General features: G+C 44.1%; 1 protein-coding gene across 1 annotated transcript; it reads left to right on the top strand.

Moving 5' to 3' along the window:
• Positions 1-866: 866 nt before the first annotated feature.
• Positions 867-4,294, top strand: PENK (proenkephalin). The gene is made up of 2 exons (XM_086472721.1): positions 867-1,004; positions 3,629-4,294. The coding sequence occupies exons 1-2, from the start codon at positions 867-869 to the stop codon at positions 4,292-4,294; spliced, it is 804 nt and encodes a 267-aa protein (XP_086328847.1).
• Positions 4,295-14,522: the final 10,228 nt, after the last annotated feature.

The following is a 14,522-nucleotide window of genomic DNA, read 5'->3' as shown; positions in this document are numbered from 1 at the left end:
GATTGGGGGAAGCCGCCCTCTCCCCCCTTTCGCTAATTATAAAGTGCCGCCGCCGCCACCCGCTCCGCTCCCGGCCCCGGCAGCGGCCCCCCCCGCCCCGGCCCCCCAGCAGCCGCGGGCTGCGAGTTCGCGTCCCGCCCCCCCTCGGGGTTGCTCCAGAGGCTGCTGGGCCTTCGCTATAAATAACAGCGGCTCGGACGCCGAGGCTCCAGCAAGGCGCAGGTCGCTCCCGGAGCCCCCGAGGGGAGCCTCTGTGTGAGTGAACCGCTCTACGGCGGGAGGACGGGACGGGACCGACCGGCCGACCGACGGGGGGAACGGGGGGAGAGGGGGGACGGGACGGGACGGGACCGACCGGCCGACCGACGGGGGGAACGGGGGGAGCGGCTCTGCCGAGGATGCTGCACGTCGTAGGGGGTGGCTACTCGGGGCCCTCCGGTGGGAAACCCTTCCCGGGAGGGGCTGCCGTGCGTGGGTCTCTCTCTCCCTTCTTTAGGCGGGGGTTTTGCGGGGAAAGGCGGGAGAAAGTGGTTTGGGGACGAGCGCTTTCACCGAACGGGAGCGTCTGGGCGCTTCGTTCTTCGGGTCCGCTCCTGCTCCGCACGCTGGGCCGCTGCCTTGGACCTTAAGCGCCGGCTTATTTTAAGCCCCAGCTTATCTCGCAAGCGCAGCCCCCCCGGCTTCCAAAAGCGTGAGTTACCGGAGTTACGTGCGCCCCAGAACTCGGGTTTTAAACCCAACAGGTTTGATGCCCGAAGCTGGGGAAGGCAGAGCCGGGAGTAGGAGCGATGTGGCGGTGTAGGGGAAGGCTATGTGGGGTGGGGGGGTGGGCCGCCGGCTGACCTCTCTCCGTTTTTGGCAGCCCCATGGCGTTGCTGCTGCGCCTCGGCTGCTCGCTGCTGGCCCTCAGCACCTGCCTGCTCCCGCGGGCGCGGGCGGAGTGCGGCCGCGACTGCGCTGCCTGCGCCTACCGCCTGGGACCCCGCGCCGGCATCCACCCCCTGGTAAGCGGAGAGGGGACCGGGACGGGGGCTGCTCGGCCGCTGCAGGGCTGTGGAGACCCCCCTCCGCCACCCCGCGTTAACTTTGGGAGGAAGGAAAAACGGGAAGGGGGGCAAAGGAGCGAAATAACGAGGGGGGGGGGGGGGGGGGGGGAAGACGCGGGTTTGAAGGGGGGAGAGGGCGAGGCGGGGCGGGTAGGCACAAAGCCAGAGCGCCCCGAGGAGATACACCCCACCCCCAGCCCGCCCGTCCCCGCCGCTGCCCGTGAGCCCCGGGGTGGGGACACACACACACACATCCCCAAATGCGGGCGGAGGGGGCAGCTCGGCGGGGAAAGGAGGGGTGGCTGCCGGAGGGGCTCCCCGTCAGGACGGGCTCTCCCCGGGCAGGATGGGTGTCGAGCTGCAAAGCGTCGGTTTTGCCCGAAATCTCACCAAAAGCGGGGTGGAAGCCTGGTTTGAGCGGCAGCAGCGGTAGGAATCTCCCTGGGAAAAGTGGTTCTGGCATTGCCTCCTGAGAGAACCCATGCTAAGGAAACTCCAGGATGCAGGGAGGGCGCTTATCTGTAATTGTAATGGCATTGAAATTATTCAAAGATATAGTCACAGAGGCAACTCCACTTGAAATTTAAGGTTTGGGGTCGGTGAAACTCTGGGGTCTCTCCCTGAAGAAGGTGGGAGCTCAGGCTGCCCTGTCCCTTGCCAGTGGCACCCGCGGCTCCTGACCTCAAATAGATGGGTATGGAGGCATCCCACTCTCATCTCACCAAAATGATCTCTAAAGTTTTGTTCCTATGATGTCATCGATGATTTAGGAGCACACAAAAGGAAGGACTGGACCCTGTTCTTACGCAGAATTAGGAATCGCAGTGCTTCTGCTCACTCCAAAAGCACAAGGACTCTCAGCACGTTCATAAGGGCAATATTCCTACGATGGCTGGCAAAACAGTTCCCTATCCTTTTTTTGCTTACAGTAGCTTTCAATCAAACTTCAGCTTTAATGTCAACTAGGGGAAAAAATGTAGTTTGCTTTTTTTGGAGGGAGGGATATGTGGGTTTTGGAGTGTATGTTGCAGACGTCTGTATTGAGACTCTCATAGACCTTCACTGATTATTCAAGAAAGAATCAAATTCTTGTTCAGTAACAACACTTATTAGCTGACTAGGAAAAGCAGCAATGTGCCATACCTTATGTTCATTATACATGTACAAACAGTTTTTAGAGACAAATGTTTCTGGGTACTAGCATCTAGAACATAAGTGAATTAATCTCATCGCATCTGTAAGATCCAAGATTTATCACGTTGTACCTGGTCATTCACACCTACGAGATGGCATATGTTCATTGGGCAATAGGGTTATTAAAACTAGTTGAGAAGGGGGAAGACCCATTCTTGCTTTGATTTAGAGCAATTTCAAAGCCAGACTGAAGCCGAAAACACTTGGCAGTGTTGGGTTAATGGTTGGACTTGATGATCTTAAAGGTCTTTTTCAACCTAAATGATTCTGTGATCCCATTCTCTTTACAGCATAACTACACTATATAGCAATAAGGATGTAGTGCCAGTTAAATTACTGTCGCAAAATACATAAATCCCTTTCATTTTCTTGTGATCGCATTAAAAAATCATATATAAATTTCTCAGACTAAAATGGAGCTCAAGAGAGGGGTAAGGCCAGAGGTAGCGAGCTGGTCAGTTAGCTGTTAGAGAGAACTGTGCTGGGGTTCAATGTCACACTTTTAAAGCATGTTGAGATCCTTAGAAAACATCACCCGTAGGCAGAATAGGTGTTTCTCTTATTGAAAAGACTGATGATTTCTTCTTTTAAGTATTGTGGTATGAAAACCATGGACAAGAAGGAAAAACAGTGAATTCACAACTGAAGGGTGTGGCTTCACAAGAAGTAGATTCCCCTGACACAGCAGGGATAGTAGTAGCTAATATGGATGTTATTATCTTTTTGTGACAGGTTATGAGGTATGCATATGGGTACTGAAAACGGGTTTTATGTCTTAGCCTGAATATTTTTCATTACAGTCAGAAGCAACACAGTTTAGGATGTTTCCCTCTTTCTGATGGTCACTACTTTGTACGTCAAACTACCAAAACCAGAACTTTGATCCTGCCTAAGAGAGCCCGTCTTTCCACATTTGCATTGGTGCACATTTGAAAGATCTGTTCCACGATGAGCAACTAATGGTAACGGGCAGAAATACAGCCTGTAAAGCTATGCAGTGTGTTGATCCTGAGCAGTATCGTACAGCCGGCTTCTTTGCAATGACCGTGCTGTGTCGCTTCTTTCCTAAAATTTCTGAATGTTACTTTTGGTTATAAAGGCTGAATACGCTTCTACGCTTTCATTATGAAGCGAAACAGAATCGGTTTTTAGCTTCCCAGTAGTAAATAATAATAAAAAAAATTTAAAAAACCCTACCATGTCCTTCAGAGAGGGATATGAAGAACTTGAGAACAGCCAGGTACCAAACCAGCTGCCCACAAAGGGCAGTCCTTCCAAGCTACTTGCAGAGACAGGCTCACTCGTGGTCTTTTAAAAACAAGACAAGGTGGCAGCGAGGTGCTTGTCACTGTTAAATCTTTCTCAGTAAAACTGCATCCGTTTTTCAGGCATGTACACTAGAATGTGAAGGAAAGCTGCCTTCTGCCAAAGCCTGGGAGACATGCAAGGAGCTCCTGCAACTGGCAAAGCTGGATCTGTCTGAGGATGGCAACGCTGCTCCAGGAGACAAGAAAGAGCTGGATGAGAACCATTTGCTTGCGAAGAAGTACGGAGGCTTCATGAAAAGATACGGGGGGTTCATGAAGAAAATGGATGAGCTCTATCGGGTAGAACCGGAGGAGGAAGCTAACGGAGGAGAAATCCTGCCTAAGAGGTACGGAGGGTTTATGAAGAAAGACTCGGATGACGACGCCCTTGCCAATTCCTCTGATCTGCTGAAGGAGCTTCTAGGAACAGGGGATAACCCTGAAGCGGGGCATTACCGAGAGGTAAATGAGAACGACGGGGATGTCAGCAAAAGATACGGAGGCTTCATGAGAAGCATAAAGCGCAGCCCCGAGTTGGAAGATGAAGCCAAAGAGCTGCAAAAGAGATATGGTGGTTTCATGAGAAGAGTGGGCAGGCCAGAATGGTGGCTGGATTACCAGAAACGATACGGTGGGTTTCTTAAGCGCTTCGCCGACTCCGTTCTCCCTTCAGAAGAAGATGGGGAAACTTATTCCAAAGAGGTCCCAGAGATGGAAAAGAGATACGGTGGATTTATGAGATTTTAATACCTTTCCCTTTATCCCTTTTGTCCTAAATGAGAAAGACTGCCTTATTGGTCATAACTTATTGTAACGTGTTGCTTGTACTGTACAGTTTTTTACCGTCCTTGGTTAATGATGCAACCTGCAATTTGTTGTTTCAGGTTCTGTGTTCTTTCAAGTCAAATACCTAATTTCTGTTAGTTTCAGTCCGTATTGTAGTTTCCATGCTAGAACTACTTTGATTACTGTATTCATTTTCTTTAAAGAGGAAGTACATCTACAGTAGAGTTGCTTAACTGTATATACAATAAATTCTTCATCCTAACTGCATAAATTCTGAAATGTCATTTCTTTTCTTTTACTCATTTAATCAAACATCATCTCAGTTTTTCTTTAAGCAATCAGAGCAATGCCAACTTCTTTTGTGTAATTACAGAACTTGTACTGCACACACAACAGCTGAAACACAGTTTTGTCTTTAGTCTTCTCAGTTTCTTAGAATACTAGAATAATAAATATGCTTTTAAGCACATATAACTGTATTTGCTTTAACAGCTCTCATTTTAACCAGGTAGCAGAATAAATGTTTAAAGCCTAAATTTATAATTCATAGTGTTCAGCCAATTCACATGATAAAAAAGTCATAAATGTCATAAAAGCACTAAGAACATTTCTCCAGTGCACCACACAATGCCACGTTTGATTAGCTACACCTTTTATATCCATCCAATATAGGATTGTACAGTTGGCCTTAAAGTTATAAACACTAACTCAAAAAGTGGTAAGTCTGTGCAAAATAAACATGACCCAAAACTGCATAAAAAACCCCTTCAAAATCCTAATTTTACAGAGTACCTGACAAACGGTTTTCCATGGAACAGCTTCGTGTTTGACTCCTCGGCTGGTATAAAGCACTTTGGCTCTAGTGAAACAGGGGAAACTGCTGGGCAGTCTTTTCTGTTTCCAACAAAGGCAGTGTAAGTAAATCTGAGAACAAACAGAAAACCCAACACTAACTCTGTCGATCCTTTGGCATTTACGTAGCAGAGGCCAGCTCTCCCAGTGTGCGCTTCCACCCACAATTCTGACCGTCCCCCTAGATGCCTAGTCTGTGAGTGCATTTCCCCCACCTACTGCTGCTAGTTACTGCTCTCTTCCCACTTGATTTAACAAGATAAAAATCACTTTGGCCACTGGCACTGACAATCATTTAAAGTTTCTGCAGTCAAAGTCCTCACAGCTGTTTAGGTACCTGATTATTGCCGAAAGAGTTTACAGGAGTAGATGTCTGTGGCTCTGCATTCAGCATCTGTATTTCAGTTTGGCACAGTACTACCTGTTGACACAAAGGGCAAATTAAAGGTCAAACTTCAAGTCAATAGGATCTCCTACTCAGGACTTCTAAAACATTAAGCTGTGTTTAAATATGCACTTAAAAGCCTCATCACATACAAATAGTCGTGACAATTTTTGACTTGGCCCTTAGAGGATCACACAGGTGGTTTGAAGTGGCCAAAATCCCACTGAAGAGTCAATAAACCACGAGGTGTTCCTGTTCCTTCAGTAAAAGCAGGGCACCTGTTTTCCTGCTGTACAGAATTGATGACACCAAATTTTAAAAGGCAGAAAATACTTATGCCTTCAGAAGCTCCATGGCCTTTTCAGGATTCAGTTGTGTTCCCTATCACCTTTCCAGAGTTCCTCAAGATGCCACCAGCCATGGGAAAAGCCTTCTTCCTGCTCTTTCTTCTCATAGCACCTGCCCACCAGTGGCTGGAGGACATCAGTCAGGCTCCTGGAACACATCACCTGGGTGGTTTCACCCACAAGGACCTCGGGCCGTGCACACTGAGCCTGCTCTGCAGTGCAAACCCACACATGGGATGCAGGCGTCAGCAACAAACACACACTCCGGAAAGAACCAAAATGACAACGCAGTTGGATCCTTAATCTTTCACTTGAACATTTTTCCACTTCTTTTCCCTAAAACTTACTTACCTCTAATTTAGTCAGAGAGGCTCTTGCCAGCCTTCTAACTAAACCAAGCATTGTGGTACTTGATGATGCAAAAGGTTTACCAGTTGTTGTCACCCATCCTTCACAGTTAACAAAAATCTGGTGATTTAATGAGGAATAAAACTCCCACAGCTCTAGAGACCTAGTATGTATCTTGCAGAATGAAGTGTTTTGACCTACTACTTCCCATTTATACCAGTTTATATAGAAAAAAAAAGTACTTGGTACAAACATCTAACTGGGATATATGCACCCAAAACAGGAGTGAGGGCAAGCAAAGTGGAGGAGTAAGTCTTCCACGGTTGAGCAGGCAGATGGCAATGTACGTGGAAGAGGAATGTGATTTGACTCCCTGAACGGAACAGCAAAGCTGAATAGTCCTCATTCCTGACATTGTAGTCTGAAACCTCTCCAGTCAGATGCTTTCTTGCTTTAATAATTATAATTTAAAAGATGTGAAATTGGAATAAGATCTAATTTCTTCTGTTGACATGGAATTTCTTTGACTTTCAGTTATGCCATCACTCAGGGGCTCTCTAACACTGAAGTGTTCTAACATTCTCAGTAATTACATTTCATATGAAATCAGCTCAAAATGTGCCAGTGAATCAAGCAAGGTTTCCTGAAGTCCACTTTACCAAATCACAAATCAAAACTAAGGTTGCAGAGAGGGTCTACTGGGCTCAGAGATGAAAAAGGGCATCTCACTCTTGGTCCAACGTCTGAAAGGACCCCCTAATTTTCCTCTTACACCACATTCCTAGAACTGTCACTTCATCAGAGGATTATTGAAACAGCTGTATTGCTTTCTATACATAAAAGCTGAAAGGAGGAAAGCCTGATGTCTGGAAAGAAAATTAATTGCAAGAGTATTCTGAAGGAAGAAGTGTCATCCTGAGACCAAAAACCAGATTCTACATTTCCGTTCCCTGGCTTTTATCTTTGGCTTGGCGTTTTTCCACAGCAATCAATATTCCAGAGTATGATCAAATATAGTATCATTGTCTGAATACTGAATATGACAATGAACAAAAACCAAATATGAACAATGAATGCTGGAAGGGTCTAGACCAGTCAAAGAGATTAATGCCTCTGCATTAGGAACAAAAGGAAGAAAAAGGTAGTCTAGTTGAGGTTAGGCAAGGATGAGTTGGGCTTTTTAATAGCAACTAATTAGAGGAAGGAAACAAAAAAAAAAAAAAAGGATTTCCTGAAAGAAGTGGAGTTCACATACAGGAGCGGATCATGAGGGAGAGAGAAGCTGATGAATACAATGATTTCTGAATACCACACTGCATGCAGCTGGAGCTCTGCCTGGAAACCTAAGCTTAAATCTTGGATAATGAGGAAAGGTCATAGAGGCATTCCCACATCTCAGATGAACTCAGCATATTCTATGAGCTGAAATATGCAGAGCATTACTTTGAATTTCCCGAGGGGTATTTTCTGGTAAATGAATATGTAGTGTAATATACAACAAACATAAATAACTACAAAATTATTAGTATAATAATTATTTTGTAACTATGTCTAAATAATGATAACGATTTACTTTATATTTATTTATAACTATATCATAAATACAAGTAATTATAACATCAATGTTGTTAGCTCTTTCAGATAATGTTTCCCAAGATAGAATCTTTATAGAAACAGAAATGTGTTCTAATTTAATATACTGAAATAAGTATTATTAAACTGTGTTCAACACAGACTCTAAATATGCACTGGCTCATTTTAATTGTGAAGGGAACTTGATTAACAAGAACCAAACTTTTCAATGTATGGTGTATAAGGGCCTCTCTGTCATTAAGGATAGTTTTGGCAGCCTACACATAAGGCAAAACGACAAATTCATAGAACAACTCTACAGTTTTTGTACACGTCTCAGTGCCACAGGGAAGATTTCTTTACAGTCCTCAAGCACTACAGAGCTCAGCTGGATACAAACAGCAAGATTCCCTCTTATACCAACAGGAGCATCCCAGAATTTGCAACTTAAAAGGCAAAAGAATTAAGTTCCCTGACCCTAGGTTGCCTTGGGAATGTAGAAATTCCTGGTACAGGTTAGCTGCCCCCAAAGCCCATTGCATTTGCAGTGACATTCTGGGACAACCCCAAGGAGCACACTGTATTTCTGGCCTTTTAAAGCACTGAAGTGGGATCTAAAGAGTCACACAGAGAACGGTGTAACCACTTCCCTATCAGAGTCTTAAACCTTCCATGCTTCTCTTCAGTTCCCACCAAGATGGGTGAGTCAAGCATCACGAAAGAGATCCCTCTACCTGACTCAGCTTTGCAGCCTGGTCTCTTTCTCCAAGAGCAGCCACTTGGGCAGCGCACAGTCTGTATCTCTTCCCCTTCCTTTGCAGTCCTACCACCTCTCATAGAAATCCCTTTGTCAGCCTCCACTCACGGCCTCGGATGTAATTTCACCACCTACAGCGCTGAGGTTTTCTTTCTGACTCAAACCACGAAAGACAATTGTATCCATTTGATCTGAGATGGAGATTGACTGAGACCTCCAGTTCCAAGTCCTAACTGTGGAGGTTAGGTGGCTGGTTTGGGGTTTTCTGCTTTTAATATTTTGATCATAATCCTTTGCTGCCCACAGTATTGAAAATAATTATACATATCAACAGGAATACACTGATTACATCAAACCTCCACTGTAGCTGTATTTCATAGTATCATGACTATATTGCAGTTATAGAACACTACTCCATCCACCTGATAGGTGCAGGGACCTATCATGAACATAGCTGTAAGCTACAAACAGGGTACCAAAGCCAGCTGTAAATCATTAATCCAAGCATTCAATTACTAATCCCATCAGCCTCATTTAAAGCATTTAAACTGACAGTTGCATATCCAATTAACTGTTGCTATAGAAAACGAAAACGCTCAGAGGTATTTGACAGACCAATCTTTACGGGCCCAGCAGGGATTTAGACAGAATTTGTTTAATTAGATTGTGACTTTACCTAAATCGAGCGTTTACTGTAATCCTTGCTGAAACCATGGAATGAAATCTCTCAAGGTTAAGCAGTCGTCATGAAAGCACATCACTCTGCTAAACGGTTTGTTGGAAGCGCTGCACTGCACTGCTTCCTCAAGGAGAAGGCTGGCACGTCCCTGCACACCAACCCTTTCCATAGCTAGCCCTGTCCGTGGGTAGACAGGTGTACACATGACCTTTGACTCTTGCCTTTCTCCCATTACTCTTTCTTGACACAGTCTTCTCCAGCCCAACAGTGGCTGTTTGCAGAAGATCCTACCAACCCTGTATTTTCCTACTAAATTTAAGCGTAGGCATTGACTTGCACACCAAGCGCAGAGAGAACTGTGTGCAGACCTCAGATGAGAGTTCATCTCAACTCCAATCCATAGAAAATTACAGGACACTGAGTTATGAAAACTGTTCCTGCACTCCCATGAGAATCTGCATCTTAACTCTTAGAGTCGATGCCTCTGGAAAATATTCTAAAACACTTATTCGAGTAACGCTTTTTCTTTCTCTCATCAGCAGAAGGCAATGGCAGCAGCAGTATAAATAATAGGTGAATTTCTCTCATAAAAGCAGTTGAGGCAGATAAGCCTTTCTTAGAACACACACACCAGCATTTTTCAATCATGACCTGCAGTATAAATGGGTTTTACAGTGGGACTTTCATGTTTCTCTACATTTCCATCTTCATCTCTGCAAATAACTAGCTGACGAGCATGGGAAGTGGGGCTGCAATTTCAACTACACCACATTTCTCCATCTAGAAAAATATTCTGTAGAAGAATATCTTTTTTATTTTATTTTTTGTTAATATGGCATAGCTGTCATGCTATGACAGCTAATGACACAGTTAAGGTGACAAAGTCATTCTCAGAAAATGATTAACTCATTCTTTGCCCATCAGCCAGAAGAAAAGCTGCTGGCTTCCATCTGAACAGAAGCAGTGGAAACTAGTCATGGAACTTCCATGGGAGCCCATGCATGCTTGAACTTTGCTTACCGAGATGTGGATCAGCAGACTCGAGATATGAAAGGTGTTTCACTCCCAGGTATCCATCATACTGATTTTCTCTGCAGTAAGTGAGAAAAAAATTACTTAAATGGGGTTCTCAGGCTAGATTAAGAGGTTCAGAGGTAATAGCTTCTCCCTCTGAATTCTTCAGAGGTCCCTTAGGCTCAAGGAGTTTCACCATCACTGCATAAAATGAATCTGTTCACAGCATCACAAGCATTCACAACACATAGCGCCTGCAAATGCCATTTAAACATACCAGCACTGATCCCTGTGAGCCCTCAAAAGGCTAAAGTCACCAGTGAGGCCTGGCCAAAAAAGATGGCAGCACGCCGACACATCTGCTCTACCTTCTTCATGTAAATGCGAATACCGTCATCATTCAGTTTTCTCAATATCTTAATGAAAAGAGCAATTAAATCATCAACTAACCTTAACCTGAGGCAAAATAAATAGGCATAGCAGTAGGTAAAGAGCAACACTTAGAGGAAATAATTTTCTGAATAATATCCCTCACCGCTGAAGACACCTGCCCCTCCAATTCCTGCACAGCTTTGGGATCTTCCGTGGTTCGCTGGCACTGTCAGTACGCTCCAGCTGTGCTGGTCTCCTGGTGACACTTCTTCCTGGCATCATTATTCTCAGTTCCGTGATTTTCAGACTATTTGAGTATTCAAGCTCATTAGATGCATTGAGTCACATCTTGAGAAAGCTCTGACTACTATAAAATATAGCAGTTTGTCTGCCTAAGTGCACAGGCATCCACAGCACACCCCCTTTGCCTTCTGCTCTGTACTGTCTCACTACTGTTGGAGTTCAGAGTTCCCAAATCCAGCCCCGAGTCCCTAATCTCACAAAGTGATCCCAGAAAAGAGATCCTTCCTGAGCAGGAATACCATGTTTCCTTCCCCTTACTCATCACTGTTAGGCTCTAGAGCAGCACGAGGACACTGGGCACTGCTCAGTCAGGCTCAAAGAGATCAGTCAACCCACTTTGGTAGTCCTCAGCACTACTGTCACTAATATAAGAACTCATTTTTTTCAGTATACAAGAAGAAAGGCAAGTTATTTAAGAATACATTCAAGCGCCATTATACCCACATGCAAATAAACAAGCCATCCTAGTGAAATAGCCCAATTGCTTATCATTCAAGCTGGAAAATGTACAGTTCCATAGTCACAGATAATTTCAGTCTTTTCAACTAGTTGGGAAACGGGGAATACCTTTTGACAGAAAGAACTGGTCAGACTACATAAGAAAAGACTTTGTATGTCTGACTAACTTATAGAAGACATCATTCTCCTCCCCAGCTTCTTCTGGGGAATACGGATGTCTCAGCCCAGGAAGCAAAATCAGTTTTATTTTTGACTTGCCTTTATACAAGAGAAAATTTTATAATTTTGTCCTCTGCTCATTTGCCTAAACCTGTCTCCAAGATGTCTGGCTTTTTCCTTGTGAAGAGCACAGTCAGCAGTAGTGGTTCCCAAATGACGTCCATTTCTAGGGATCTGAATCCTTAAGTGTCTTTAGGCACAATAAGGTCAAGCTCTGTGCTTTGTGCCCTCTTCCTCAGGAACGGCACCATCAGCTGTGTGTTTTCCCTTGAGTGAAGCAGACAAACATCGGTGCCCTCCAAAACTTGCTCCAGATATGACTCTACCACCATAGATACCACATCTGGATACTCCTTGTGATTTGGAGTACAAACCTGGTGCTGGCGAGGCCTGTCCTCCAAGCACCTTCTCAGTCATGACCTCAGTCAGGGGTGGTGCTGCCCTTTGACTGACATCGTAATTCCCAACAGGCAGAATATTAAGCACCTGCAGGGTTAGATAAGGATGCAGATGAGCAAGAGTTTCACAGACAGATGTGGCATGCACGGGCCTGCTGAGGGATCCCTACATAGCTACAGAGATCTGAGCTGCAATACCTCTGTAGGCTCGCTGAAGGATTCTTTTTACAATATTAAAAGTCTTTCTTAGATGTCTATGAGATATACAAACCCGCCCATATCTGCAGCAGCCTGGTTATCCCCTGGATCACACCCCAGCAGTATTGCAACAGCCACCTGATACAGCAACGCGGAATTTTCAATTCAACAGTTGGACTGGAAACTAAATTAATTTGGCTAACTGCGTGATGAAGTATATTGAATCAATTAGAAGAAAAGAAAAAACATAGGAAAGGAGGTCCTCTCTGCTCCCTACGATCAGCTCAGAAAGCAAGCAACTCGTGCTTTGATTCAGGATACAAGGTCCAAGTTTTGTGAGCTCGAACTCCTTTTCCTCTCCATTTCTAGGGTGTACAGCCACTTCCATCGTATCCCAGACCAACTTCATCTTGAGGTAGAATGGCAGGTTCCCCACAGAGCGTATTCCCTCCTGGGTGCCCTGCTATAGCCCTGAGTTGCAGCCAAAGCTGTTAGGAAGGACATGCACAGATCCAAGGGGTACATTGAGTTTGTGCGAGGATTTAATTTCCTTCTGATGAATTAATAAAACCACTACTTTGATTTCACTCAGCTGAAGTCTTAGCTGTCTGGTGAGATTTCAGACTGACAGTTTTAACCCCTATGGATCAAAAGTATGTTTTGACACAGACATTGAGGAGACAATTGGAGCTTTCCTTGCCCTTCTGAAAGCTAAAATTGTTAAAGAAGGGCTGGAGAGTTAAGGTTGTCACATAACCTGGGTAATAAGGGACTCCCACATCACTGAACACTAGCGACCTGCAGAAAGCTGCTTTTCCTCCCCAGCCTTTACCAGTGCTAAATTGTTCACCTCATGAGGAATTAGGCATATTTGGATTTTTCTTGTTTCTCCAAATACATGAACACAAATTACAATACAATTGCCATGTGATCTGCACAACTATATTAATCGTTAGCACTGATACCAGACCAAGCTACTTTTGAACGTCTGAAATAGAATTCTTCAACAAATTCAGCAGAGACCTAGAGCACAATTAGAGTCTGCAGAAACGGGTTTTGTTAGAAAATATTATAACATCACTTAATTTGTCTGTATTTATCAAAGCATTTGTTTGGCACCTCTCTTTGCAGCATGTGAATGGCTTATATTAAGTTTTAAAAAGACAAACACAAACCGTTCAGTCGCCCAGTAAAATAATTTTTTGTCAAGCACTTTAATAAAGTAACCTCGTGCTACTAAATCCATTTTTTTTAATTTTTGGTAGCAGAGTTTGAAGTTTTACATACCGGTGACACATTAATGCCTTATCAATATATTGATATATACTTAATAACCATTTTAAAAAACTGTGGAATATTATAACTAGTAATTAATAACATATATTTAAAGCATATATTGCAGCTCAGATGTCAAGATGCATTTCAATACCAGTCGCCTCAGCGCCTTGCAAATAACCTTCATCTCATTCTCAGTAACAAGAATGAAAACACCATTAAAAACCCTCAGCTGAATCCCTCGCTAAATGGTTAGTTTTAGCAGACATGTTTGACCAATTCTTATGCAAAGCAGCAGGACAGTGATTTATTGTAACAGACTCACTCGGAAGACTTGAGAGGCTTAATTTGATATGTCTGCTATAACTTCTCGTAACGAGGAGCATAGACAACGTATACAGAGGTGCATAAAGATGGTGTACTGTCATTTTTAGGTGCTCTCAGTTGTGTGGTTATTCCTGTTCTTGATCTTATTAGTGGCATACCTTTAAATTTTAAATGGATCTGTTTCTGCATTTGCCCTGTTTCATATATTTAATAGCTTTGTTATGATTAAAACTAATGTCAGCCATCTGAAGGTTTGTTACTGGAAGGTCAATAATAAAAATACCTCTCATAGAACTGTTTGCGTGGCTTCTCTGGCTGTGGCATTATTTAGTTTTTTCAGTGCAGTCAAACGTTGTAGACAATTTCATTCCCGTATTTTTACTACCACTTATGAAATGGAGCTTTTGGTACAAGCCATTTGAACTTCAGTGCAGAGAAACGTAAGTTCGGGGCTAGAGACCAGTTACTGTGCATACATCAGCCAGAGGAGTAAGTGTCTGTCAACAGAATTCAACAAACACTGGGACAAAACTGGGACAAAAAGCTACACATACACATGATTATCAAATGCTAAACAAGCCTCTGAAGAAGCCATGAAATCTAGCTGATGGTGAGCAGAACACAACCTATCCTAAACACACTGTGTGTCCCCCAAGTCCCTTGTCACTTACCAGATCCACTCTC

Source organism: Leptosomus discolor, chromosome 13 (genome assembly GCF_034619465.1).
Source record: "Leptosomus discolor isolate bLepDis1 chromosome 13, bLepDis1.hap2, whole genome shotgun sequence".
In the NCBI taxonomy this organism is placed as follows: Eukaryota; Metazoa; Chordata; class Aves; order Leptosomiformes; family Leptosomidae; genus Leptosomus; species Leptosomus discolor.
This window is presented reverse-complemented; position numbering and strand designations above follow the sequence as displayed.